A 12,875-nucleotide genomic window follows, 5' to 3' on the forward strand; every position below is an offset into this window, starting at 1 on the left:
TATGGCTTTACCAGATTGTAGGCCACAGAAAACAGTTTGCGTGCTGCTACAACAAAAAACACTGTGAGATATGACTTATTAAGTTACAGTACAAGCTGTCAGCAATCACTCAGAACAGTATATTCATTTCAATCGATACTTATTATGTAAGTCTATCATAAATGCAGTGTCTCAGTTATTTGCATTTTGTGCTGATTTTGAGCTGGAAATTAAAACTTAACTTTATAACAAACAGTCTCTTGCATCCTTCAGCACAGTTGTTCTCAAACACAGCCAGGATCTATTAAAGAAAAAGTCTTCTCATCGCTCAAAAGGTTATATTTACAAGCCATGTTCAGCAAGAGGTCATGATGTCTAAATATTTACACATTACAAGGGTCAACAGAAGAGAAATAACAGAAATAATATATATATTAGTTCATCTGTTTCTCTGCATACTTTGTTAGCCCCAAATATATATACAAATATTATATATGTATGTATATATATATATATATATATATATATATATATATATATATATATATATATATATGTGTGTGTGTGTGTGTGTGTGTGTGTGTATGTCTGTGTGTGTATGTGTGCATATGTGTATAGTGATTCTTGATGACTTCAAGACTGACATGTAAACACTGGCACTCACAAGGCCTGACTGTGGCTACCTTAGATTTCTTTTTTTTTTCAATTAAAAATTGTAAGTATCCTAAACATTTGATAAGGGTGGGATGTTTTCCCAGTAAATAGTCTTTCTTGCATTTATCAGCTTTGCACAGATTCCTACTGATGGATTTACTGTCAGCCACCAATACGCATTCTGAACCATTTTGTAGATCTTAGCTATTTTATTAATGCCATGTTTTTATTCATACCTACTTAAGGGCCTGTGTATTGAGAAAATATATATTTTAAAGATTTTTTGTGTATTGAGTATTGCTGTTCCAATGGTCCATGCAAATGTTTTGTCAGATATTTGTTGAAACGCAAACTTTTTTTTTTCCAAAATTGCAGTGTTATAATGTATTTGTGTTTCACTGAATGAAGTATTGTTTGCTATTTTGCTGCTTCATACAGGACCAGTAGATCAGTGTCTGTTGTGTCTTCATTGCTGTGTCTTCTGTAATACATAAATTGCCTTTGGCACTTCACACACACACACACACACACACACGAAATATGAGTGGAGCTAAATTTAATCACTTAGCCAACAGCGCCACTTGGCGAGTATTTACCACAAGCACAAAAAGATTATGAAATTAGAGAATTCCATCATAACTGACCACTAGAGGGCGCCAATATTTTAATAAAGACTAGCAGTTCACTCTTAACATCATTCTCAGGTGCCTGAACTTTTGCACAGTACTGTATGTGTACATATGTATGTATCTATTAATTCAGTAATTTATTTCGGTGATGCAGGAGGAAAATTGCGTACATTTTATTTTTAGGTGAACTATTCCTTTAAAAAGTTCCTTGATTTGGCACAACTCCTCCAGTCCACCTTAAAAACAAACCGAGTCCTCCTTAAAAAGCACACTAACCGGGGGGGGGGGGTTTGCCCCGTTCCATTCAATGACGTAACAATCGCAGAGCCCTAACGATCTCATTGGTGTTATGCTAACGCGGGTCTCACGTCGGAATCTCATTGGTGTTATGCAAATAAGGGTTCTATATCGGAACGTCATTGGCGCTATGCTAATAAGGCAGCGAAACTAGAGCTCTCATTGGCGTTATGCAAATAGCGGACGCATATAAGAGTCTCATTGGTGTCACGATGAAGGAGGAAGGCGCAGCAGCCTCATAGGTGCTATGCTAACGAAGGGGCGGCTAGTGCGGAATGAGTAGGTGACGTCAGCGCTCGTCCAGCGGACAGAGCGAGCCTGCGCGCGTGTGTCTGTGTGTGTGTATAACAAACATGGCGACAGGATGGTGCGGAAAGAAGGGGAGCGCGCTAACTTTGATGGTTTTTCTTTGCACCCGAGTTTGCACGAGCGCAGCGGAGAGCGGCGCGGGGGACGCAGGAGAGAGTCGCGTCCTCGGCATGCGGCTGGAGAGCAGCGACAAGCCGGCCACGACCGCCGAGGACGGTGTGATCCAGGTGACCGAGGAGAGCAGCGTGTCTCTCCGCTTCTACGGGCTGCACCTCAGCAACGACACCCGGGCGCAGATCAGGTTCGTGGACCTCGGGGGGGACGCCGGCGGTGGTGGCGGTGGTGGAGGAGGTGGCGACGAGGAGAAGCTCAACGGCACCTGCGCCGATTTCACCAAAGACATCTTCTTGAGGGGCAGCCTGAACGTGAGTAAGCAGGGCACCTCCGCGGTGCTGCGCTTAAAAGTCAAACTGCTGCGCAAAGGCGAGACGCACAGGGACTACGGGGTGTGCATCAGGAACGAGAGGGATGGCAAGTGGTACCTGCTGGGCGAGCAGGACGGCATGCTGCGCGTGGTGGAGGAGAAGAAGTCCTTGCTCCCCCTGTGGTTCCAGGTGATCCTGATCTCTGGCCTTTTGATGCTGTCAGGTATGTTCAGTGGTCTCAACCTGGGCCTCATGGCTTTGGACCCTATGGAGCTGCGCATTGTACAGAGCTGTGGCACGGACAAGGAGAAAAAGTATGCTCGAAAGATTGAGCCTATTCGAAGGGAAGGGAACTACCTGCTTTGTTCACTCCTTCTAGGTAATGTGTTGGTCAACACGACTCTTACCATCCTCCTGGATGACCTTATAGGTTCAGGTGTGGGTGCTGTGGTGGCCTCCACCATTGGCATTGTCATATTTGGTGAAATTGTGCCTCAGGCCCTGTGCTCTCGCCATGGCTTGGCAGTAGGTGCCAACACCATCCTGCTCACCAAGTTCTTCATGCTGCTGACCTTTCCTTTGTCCTACCCCATCAGCAAACTGCTGGACTGCGTCTTGGGCCAGGAGATGGGCACGGTCTACAACCGCGAGAAGCTGGTGGAGATGCTGAAAGTGACAGAGCCCTACAATGACTTGGTGAAAGAGGAGCTCAACATGATCCAGGGTGCACTGGAGCTCAGGACTAAGACCGTGGAGGACGTCATGACTCCTCTAAGTAACTGTTTTATGATTCACAGCGACGCCGTCCTGGACTTCAACACCATGTCGGAGATCATGGAGAGTGGCTACACGCGCATCCCTGTGTTTGAGGATGAGCGCACCAACATTGTGGACATCCTCTTTGTGAAAGACCTGGCCTTCGTGGATCCAGATGACTGCACGACCTTGAAGACCATCACCAAGTTCTACAACCACCCGGTCCACTTTGTTTTCCACGACACCAAGCTGGATTCCATGTTGGAGGAGTTTAAGAAAGGTCTGTTTGCACTGCAGTGTTTGTGGTGGGAGGTTGGGTCGGCCTGGGGCATCAGTGCAGGTTAAAGTTGCATGTTATTTACACTGAATAGAGATGTTATTCAAAGGGTGCTTGTAAACCTGTCACACATGGGTGATAACTGTCAGTTTAGGGACCAAAGTTGTCAAGCATCAAGTTGATGCTTTTGAAACTCAATTCCTTTTGGTTTGAAGGGGAGTTTCACCAAATTTTTTTCAAACTTTCTATATAATTCAGAAGCAGAAAAGCAAAGTCATTTAGAGCAGATTGATATGAAATGGTAACTTTGGAGAAGCTTTCTGCCTCTGATTTCTTTACAGTGGTGGCGATAGGAACCAAGGGTTGCCATGTTTGCAGTGCAAATATAGCAATTTTGTATAGTATCCAAACCCATAAGTAAACCTCTACTATTTATGTATTGTCAGTGGTGGCATAATAGTACTACATCTGGAGAAAAGTTTTCTTTAAGTACTATTTTGTCTTAAAATGCATGTAAAATGGTGACCTGTCCAGGGTGTATCCTGCCTTCCACCCAATGTCTGCTGGGATAGGCTCCAGCTCCCCCCCGTGACCCAGAAGGATAAGCGGCTTAGACGGTGTGTGTGCGCATGTAACTCTCCACCATGAACAGATCTGAAAAATATATGTTGTAGGCCAAAACATTATTTTAAAACTGTAAGGTAATGTCTCAGGCATAAGGCGACATGTTTATAGCCATTATACGTAATAACTTTCTCTAAGGTAGCTTTTAGAGGCACTGAGAAACACTTGAGACATCTGGTTCCTATCACCACCACTGTGAGTAATTCTGACGGTAAGGTTCTCTAGAACAGAGCGCTTTACATCATACCACTGAATGACTTCTACACATATCTGAATCATTGAATTTTGAAAAATTGGTGGTTTTCTCCTTCATGCACAGCATGCATGTGTTAAGTCATTTTATATACATTGGGGTTGCACAATATGAACAGAAGTCCATGTTGTGAATTAAATAACTTATTTTACTTACATTGTAACTTATGTTACATATTTTAAAACACAGTTTAAAGATTAACCAGTCATTTTGCCCTAAAAGACTAGTTGGGCCATGTGAAAGCATTGATTCATACAAACACTCCCAGAAGCTCACGTTGGGTGTCTGAGGTGGGTCAGGGTGCTCACATAATAGAACACTCTAGGTATTATATATACATAATACATAGTAAAGCATTTGGTTTTGCAAAGGCCAGTATCACAATGATTAACAAATGCAGCGCTAATATGCACTGATGGAGAGTAAATATAAATATTCCACAGTGATTCATAACAGGGATGAAAGCTTTCACCTTGGACCTCACCATTCTCCTAATCTGAGTTAATGGATACACCTCCCACAGACACGAACAGAAATGCAGCACTCTCTTTAACCTTTATGATATTCTCTCATATTCCTATTCACTTGCGCACACTTGCTTGGACACAAACTTCCAGACTCGCATAAACACTCCTGCAGTACCACAGCGAAGGCATGCTACGACACATTAAAGCAGCCACAGATCTTCAGCAACGATACGAGAGCAGCACCTTTCTTCTCTCTGCGATAGTAACTATGAGCTAAAATCCTTTTAGAACAAACATCTCAAATCTATGCTCTGATCCTTTATGGTGCAGGTCTTACTGGCATCTGTGACTGCTGAAGCACATACACATAAACACGCACTCAAGGTTTGTGCACACTCCAAAAAGGATAGTCCAATACTGTGTTTATAACTGCTGTATTTCTGTATCGTTGCTATGGTGGTCACAGTTGAATATGTAAGTGATCGAGTAATCGAGTAGTGATTATTTTGATGATTAAATGAGTAATCAGAGTTTATGTATAAGAAAAAAATAAAGCAGTATAAATGGACCGATTAACAGCCATCAATCAATGGTTACAAAATACACTTCAGTTGAAAAAGATAAACCAGACTCCCTTCGCATTTACTTAAACAAATATTTGGCTAAAAATACATAAACGGTTGTGTCCGTCAGGCTCTGTTTCTTACTCTGAGACCAGTAGGAGAATTTAAAATATGCATTATTATGTAAATTGAAAATGAATCACTGCTGATTCATAAAAAAGTAACTTTTAAAGGGGTCCTCTGGTCAAAAAGTAAAAATAACTTAACCGTTGCTTCATCTGTTGTAAACATGCCTACCTCAGTGCCCCAGTAGTCTCAAGAGTGAGAATCTTCCTAGCCATTAAACGGAAAATCCCGCTCTGGTGGAAGGAACTTTTGAAAAACTACAACTGCTTTGGGCTGGATTTTGAATAGCTAACATCATGGCTAGGAAGCCCAATTGGTACAACATAGGAGTGGTACATCACTGGCTATGTTAGTGGTGTTAGGGGTGTCCTGGATGGCTGTATGACACATTTTTGTAATGCATGTTGGGTATTTTGGTGAGAACACTGATGGACGAAAACACAAAAAACTGTCAAACCAAATGAGGTCGGGGGCGTTGGAAATGGCTGTTTTTGCAGCATTGGTTCCATATATAGAGTTTATGGATTGAGGAGTGAACTGTGTTATAAAACTAACATTTACATATCACATAAAATTGTTGTATTTAAAAAAAAAGATGTTTTCCATGACATGGGCCTTTTAACAATCAGTAATCATGGCTCCCAATAGGTGACTTGTGCCTTCCACTCCTGAGGCTCTCTCTCGCTACAGGGAGCTGGTGTGAGGAAGGTGTTTAATTGTGCCAGATGTCCTGAGCAGCCAGCAGCCCTTTTACTTTTTTCTTGTACTTTATTGACCTTGATTCTTATTTCACAATTCTCCTTCACTGCTCTCATGTAGGACTGAAGTCATCAGAGAGCTTCACTTGCTGTTTTACTGTGTCTTATACCTCCATAACCTCTTGGGTCTGTTTTGGCTCAGCTGATTTTGTTTTTTTCACAGCCAGGCATGGCTCACAGTAAAGAGGCTAAGTCCATTATATTTGACCTGAGGGCACAAGTTTACAGTCAACAGCCTTTGGCCTGGTGCTTTACACCTGCAAGCAGTGCTGTCCTTACTGTTCTTACACATTCTTTAAAGTATGGCAGTGGTAAGGAAAGTTTACACAATAGAATTTAAAGAATGACACAGATGATTGATAAATATTTTGAAACTGCAATATATAATAATGAATAAAAAGTTTAGTGTTGTAAAGTTTCAGTTGTTAAGAAACTTTAAGATTAAACCAGCTTTTCTTTTTTTTTGATGAGTGACTAGAGAGAAGGCATCCTTGATATTGATTGATCAGCTGTGGGTGATGTATAGCACCCATATAGTGATCTGGGCACACATACAACTGATGGTATCTGGGACACCAAAGACGATTTTTCTGATGGCAGAAGTGCAGCATTAATTAAACTGCCCACTGTTACAATTTTGCAAACTTTTGCCAGCAACATGAACTCAGAACAGTCACGATCGTCTCTGGTGTTGGCATGGCGACAACCAAGATGTGTTGAAGATCTCTGTGCTACTTTCACGTTTCCAAAGCAGAGAGTAGCCTGTCCAGTGTCACTGTTTACTCATTCTGTGAGCAAAAGATTTGGACTTAAAGGCATTCCACTCACTTGTTTTCTGCTTCGTCATGTGTGGAGTTGCATCTTCAAAGATACAGCGACCCCAGCTGTTTGTGAATGCACTCATAAAGTTGTAGCTGCTGAATGTAGTGGAGAAGCTCTACATTCTCCATTCACTTTTCCAATGTGGCAAGCCTCCTGCACAGTTTGCTGGTTTTATAGGAAGCAAATTATATTTTTGGGTGGCACAAATGATGCTAAAAAAATTGCAACAGGTGTGTATATTTTTGATGCGAAGAATCAGAATATTTAGCTTTTTCATGCATGTATTTGTGTCACGTTTGGTGTGTAACAGGCTAGAGCAGTGCTTGTCAGTCATGGTGCGCAATCCTTCATACACAACAATGAAAAGGAGCGCGCTTGAGGGTTTGGGAAGGCGTCATCAGAATGCCCACTTGGCCTGGACTTGCCTATAGTTTACATATAGAGTGCTAATAGACATAAATTGGCCTACTGACCCAAGCTCATGTTCCATGTTGCCCTCTGTTGTAAAGCCATGAACGGCTCCAGACTCTCCTTATTTGCTTTTTGATACATGCTTTTTTCCAGGTAAAACATTGATCTGCCATCGTTTGTTTTTTTTGGTTGCATGACAGCATTTTTTGGCCAAAAGACGTTTTTATTTTCTTGCATCATAAGACTATGAGAACATCTTATTTGTATAGTGTGCTGCAGGTCAGACGAGAATAACTGAATTCACGCAGTTTGATACAGAACTAGGCAAAGATTTCTGTCTCAGCATCTAATTCAGCGTGAGATGCAACTGTTGTTACCGCAGTGTACAGTGGGCTGCAGCCAACTCGCTCTGTGCTGACACATGGCCTTAGTGAGAAAGATGCACTGACAAAATGAGAAGCGTTGTGTATCCTAGGGTTACTGGCTCTGTTTTTGTTGTGGTTGCATGCATGAATTCAGGCCTTCATTCCCATGCAAACCCCCATCCCTTGCCTTTTCGTAATGACGAGGGTCATGTAGTGACCTTTTACTTCTTTAAAGGAATACTCCAGAGTTTTTCAACCTGTCTGCATTATACAGTCGATTACCAGGAACAGTAATATATCTATGCTAAGAAAAGAACTTATATCCCCTTGTCTCAAACATGACAGTGGGAAGGTGCTACAGCGACCACCCATTGGCTTCCACTATAAGTGCTTTTGATTCGACGGTACTAAGGTCAGAGAAATGTGTTTCTATTATTCTCTACAGTGTTTGACCATATGTTGCAGGTGCAGCAGATAGAGATTAGGTTGAAAGACACTGGAGTATTCCTTCAACTGTATTTTGTGATAAGAACAATACAGTAGAGTACAGAGGCTGCAGGAGTTGGGCTCTTGTTGTTACTCTCCTAGGTGACTGCACACTCGCTCGTGTCAGGTCCTTCTGACTCTGAATGGGGAGCGAAAAAGCTTTTATCCCTAGGTTTTCTGAAAATATGCCATAGTCTTTTTATTAATGTTCCCCCAGTTTAATACAGTCTAGATGACATTTTGAAATGACACTTTAAGTGCGTCTGAAATTAGATGAACAATAGTGGTTGTAATCTTTCTGTTGTGGCATCAAGCGTGTGAGCACATTAGCTACTTTAGCCGTGTTAAGCGTGTTTGTGTTTCTCTGGTGTGTCTCTAGGCTCAAATTGCTGTATTGATGTTTTTCTCATCCCTCTCACTCTCTCCCTGTGTGTTATGTAATAGTTCAGCTTTCCTGCTTGTAGGTCATCTGCAGAGTAATGTGCAGCGACAAGCAAAATCAAAGTATTTTCAAGCGCTCTGGTTCCAAACGGCTCAAGCAATGGTGATGTGACAGAGTTAGCTTAGCACGAGGCTAACACTGCAGGGAACACCAATGTGTATGCGTTTGTACTAATCTTTTTAGTGGAAGATTTTGGGTGGTACACACAATACTAACATTCTGTTTTGTTTTGGGCTAATGGGAAGTTATGTTGCTGTGGCAACATGCATCATGTCAAGCTGCTTCTTTGGAACAGCCAAAAAAAAGTAAAAGGTTTGTTATCAGGGCTGGGCTGGTAAACTCCTTAAAATGCCAGGCTTATTGCATACTAAAGCTTATTATTCAGTTACTACAGGAACTTCAATGCAAACTGGATATTCTTTTGTTATAACTGTGTAATAAAACATTTTCATGAGTTCCCTTGTTGCACTGGTATTTGCTAAGGATATGAATTTTGACTAGTTTTGATATGAATAATCATAAGGGTTATTAAATGTATAATTGGTTAACTGTGGTGAAGGTGAAAACAAGGGTGAAAATGACTAATGTAGGCTTGACAGTTTTGGTGACAGACATGGTGTTGCACAAAAATGGAATAGATTTGAAAACACATCATTATTCAAAAATAGCTGAGGGACATTGGTAGGTTTTCGTGTTGGGTGAGTAGTGGAGGCTGCCTCTTCAGATGAGCTAATGTGCTGTCAGTGCTGGTTTATTTACTGACCTTACACTAAGTTCTGGCTTAATCCTGTTAGCTAGCTAGCTAGTTCTCAACTCTTCTCAACCACCATATTGTCAAAATATTCCAGCAGTGAGTAGCGCCTACCTTTCCATACTCAAAAATTGAGCAATATTAATTGTTTGTTAGATTTTTTTGAGCTATACTAAGCTTTGATGCTTGTAAATGTCCTACATATATTTAAAAAACAGATACATTTTGTGTTTAGTGTACACTTGGGGCAAAGCAAAGGTCTTAATTGCCTCTAACATGGAAAGTAAATAAATGGTTAAATAAATGTATTAAACAGTAAGCACCAATTTAGGTTTGCGCTCATTAATTTCAAATAAAATATGTGCGAAATACCCAAACACCTCTTCTAATTAGGAATTCAGCAACGTCAAGGTGCACCCACTGCTGACACAAATGTTCACCTGTGCATACCATTTGTATAATCTCCATAGAAAAGCATTGCCAATAGAATGGGACGCTGTGGAGCAGCCGTACATGAGCCCTTGGTCACCATGCCCAGTGATAAGCATCAGCTAGAGTGGTTTTAAAGATAGATAGATAGATAGATAGATAGATAGATAGATAGATAGATAGATACATCAGCATTGTGCTGTGGATCAGTGAAACTACTTTCTCTGAAGTGATGGAGCTCCATCCTTCCTTTGGGATGAGTTAGAGTGGCACCTGTGATCCACACCTAATCATCCAATATCAGTACCTGACTTCTCTTGTGCTTTTGCGGCTGAATGCAATCAAATCCTCACAGCAATGTTCCAACATGTAGCGTAAAGCCTTTCCAGAAGAGTAGAGGCTGTTACTGCAGCAAAGGGGGGCAGGTGTCTACAATCTTTTGGACATTTAGTGTGGGTCTGCTTTGACCTCTGCCCCTTAAGAATCTGCTTGGCTTGTGAAAGCAGTACTCGTAATTGCCTTTACTGGGGATCAACTGCTCTCCTCTTAAGGCCTGCGTAAGGAAGTGACCTTCCACCTACCAACCTGGAACCGATTCAAAAAGCATCTTGGAGCTGAAATGCTGTTTCTGGGTCAGTTTCTTTCTTTAGCCTGGACTGATTAAGATCTAGGTAGGGGAGAGAGAAACCTGATCCTGGATCAGCACTTTGATCTGGACGTAGGCTGCTTTGTGAGAAAGCATGAAGGCAACCCGCTGAGGAGAAGCTGTCAAGTCCAGAGCCGCTCCTGTGGTTTCTTGCAGTCTCTTCTCTGTGCACTTTCTGTCCCTGATCTAAAACAACTCCATTGTCTGCTGTTTCCTCATTCAGATGCCCCTTGACCTTTTCTCCTTCTACCCTTCCTACCTGCCCATAGCAATCTGTCGTCCACACCCATAGACGGGTCGGCTGACTGTCAATCCCATAACTCCTATGGGTGTGTGTGTTTGTTTTCATGCAGTTTTCAGGGCGAAAATGTCCTGACTTTGTAGTGAAAATAAGTCCTCTACAGAGAACACACTTCTCCACGTTTTAATGCCCAGTTACTGTTTATTTGCTCAGATTAACATATAGGAAAAATACAACACAAAATGTGGCCTGTGCAAAAGTTATGGCACATTTTTAGATTTGATATTCTTTTCTCAGTATGTTAAACAAATCAAATAAGCAGAAATTGTGCACTAAATGTGCAGAAAGCTACATATTTAAGTGTGTTATTGTTAAGGTGTGTTAACTTATTTCATTAACTTAGAAAATCAGCAAAACATGTACTTTGACCAGGGGGTGTTCAAGCTTCTTCATAGAACTGTACAGTACTGTGCAGAAGTCTTGGGCATCTTTCCAGTAAGTGTGTTTTTGCCAGTAAAAACTGTATATGACTTCAGAATAAATGCCAGTAAACAAATACAGTAAAAAGACTAATAACAATAATTTCTTGTTTTTTAACAAGTTCTTGAGCTGTTGTGAGCTAGCTAGAAGAGCACAGGTTTGGTTCCAGATTTCTTCTCGATGCCTGAGCCTTCACCAGCACACCTGAGTTAATTTAATGATGTGTTAATTAGACAAAACCACATGGGGTGATCTCTACAATTAATATTGTGCTTCCTTGGTGAAAAAATGGTTAAATGAAAACTTTAGCATACATAAAATCAATACTAAATGCACTAATATTGTTTGTGTTTATTTTAGTATTAGCATTGTTTGAGCAAATAAATGCTTTCTGTCCAGATAAAGAGCTTTTTAAATATGTTTAATAAAGTTTTTTTGCTCAGTGCTGTATGTAATATATATGGGACAGGTTATTAAACATGGGTACTTATATATATGTAGTACATATGGGATATTATTATTATATACAGTTACTTGCATATCAGTAATACATAGTCCTTTAAAGAAGTAAATACACCCATGAAAAGTTTTGAATTTTTAACATATTTGGAGACACAGATATCAAGTCTTCAGTGTTGATAGATAAAGCTGATGTAATTTAAGTGACATTTAAAAGTAACTTTTTTGTCTTCCTTTATGTAGTTGAAATAAATAGTAATGCAATTTTTTATGTGGAAAAAATAAGTAGACCCCAACATATTACTACTTTAAACGTGCCAGATTGAAATCAGGTGCACTCAGTGAGATGCTAATGATTAAAACACCATTAGAAAATATCTTGGAGAAACCTGTCTTATTTAAACCTCAGATATCTGGTCTGCTCTTTGTTGTTGGAGTTTGTGATGTCATCATGCCTAGATCAAAAGAGGTCTCTGAGGCCTTCAGAAAGAAAGTTGTAGATGACTGTAGGTCTGGGAAAGAGTTTAAGAAGATATACAAAACCCTGGAAATTGGAAATCCAGTGTCCGGAAGATCATCTACAAGAGGAGAAGATTTAAAACCACTGCCAAAGAGTAGGATGGCCCCTCCTTCTCCCCCCATCACCCAACGCGATGCTAGTCAGCGCAGGCCTCTGTTAGCTGACGTAACAGATCTGGCGGTTGGCGCTTTCCTCCGAGCGCGTTCGGCTGTCCAATGACGTTGCGTGAGCGGCAGTTCGAAAAGAAGCGGTGGCTGGCTTCACAGGTCTCGGAGGAAGCCTGTGTTAGCATTCACCCTCCTAGCATTGATAGCATCGTGTGATTGGGGGAGTCCTAACTAGCGGGTGGAATTGGAGACGATCAAATTGGGGAGAAAATCGGGTAAAAATACACTGCCACTGCCAACATGTCCAGGCCAGGCCACCCCAGCAAATTTAATGAGAGCAGACTGTAAGATGTTAAAAGAAGTCTCTAAGAACCTGAAAATTTCATCACAGGATCTGCAGAAGCTCTTGCTGCTGTGGATGTGAAAGTGCATGCACCACCCACTACAACAAGACTACACAAATTTGACCTACATGGGAGATGCGCCAGGAGGAAGCCTTTGCTGTCTAAAAAGAACATTGGGGCATGACTAAAGTTTGCTACTGAAAATCTATACAAGGACCAGGACCACCTGTAAAGCATGGTGGTGGAAATGTAATG

At 41.3% G+C, this 12,875-nt stretch overlaps 1 protein-coding gene across 2 annotated transcripts in view; it reads left to right on the top strand.

The window, feature by feature from the left end:
- The first annotated feature begins 1,791 nt into the window (after nucleotides 1-1,791).
- The window catches only part of LOC118827161 (metal transporter CNNM4), a 51,092-nt gene continuing 40,008 nt past the window's right edge, over nucleotides 1,792-12,875 (top strand). For both annotated transcript variants that reach the window (XM_036598401.1, XM_036598402.1), the window contains exon 1: nucleotides 1,792-3,329. In XM_036598401.1, coding sequence (XP_036454294.1) covers nucleotides 1,913-3,329 — 1,417 coding nt within the window. In that variant the 5' untranslated portion in view covers nucleotides 1,792-1,912. The remainder of the gene's footprint in view (nucleotides 3,330-12,875) is intronic.

This window comes from Colossoma macropomum, unplaced genomic scaffold (genome assembly GCF_904425465.1).
Source record: "Colossoma macropomum unplaced genomic scaffold, Colossoma_macropomum, whole genome shotgun sequence".
NCBI lineage: Eukaryota > Metazoa > Chordata > Actinopteri > Characiformes > Serrasalmidae > Colossoma > Colossoma macropomum.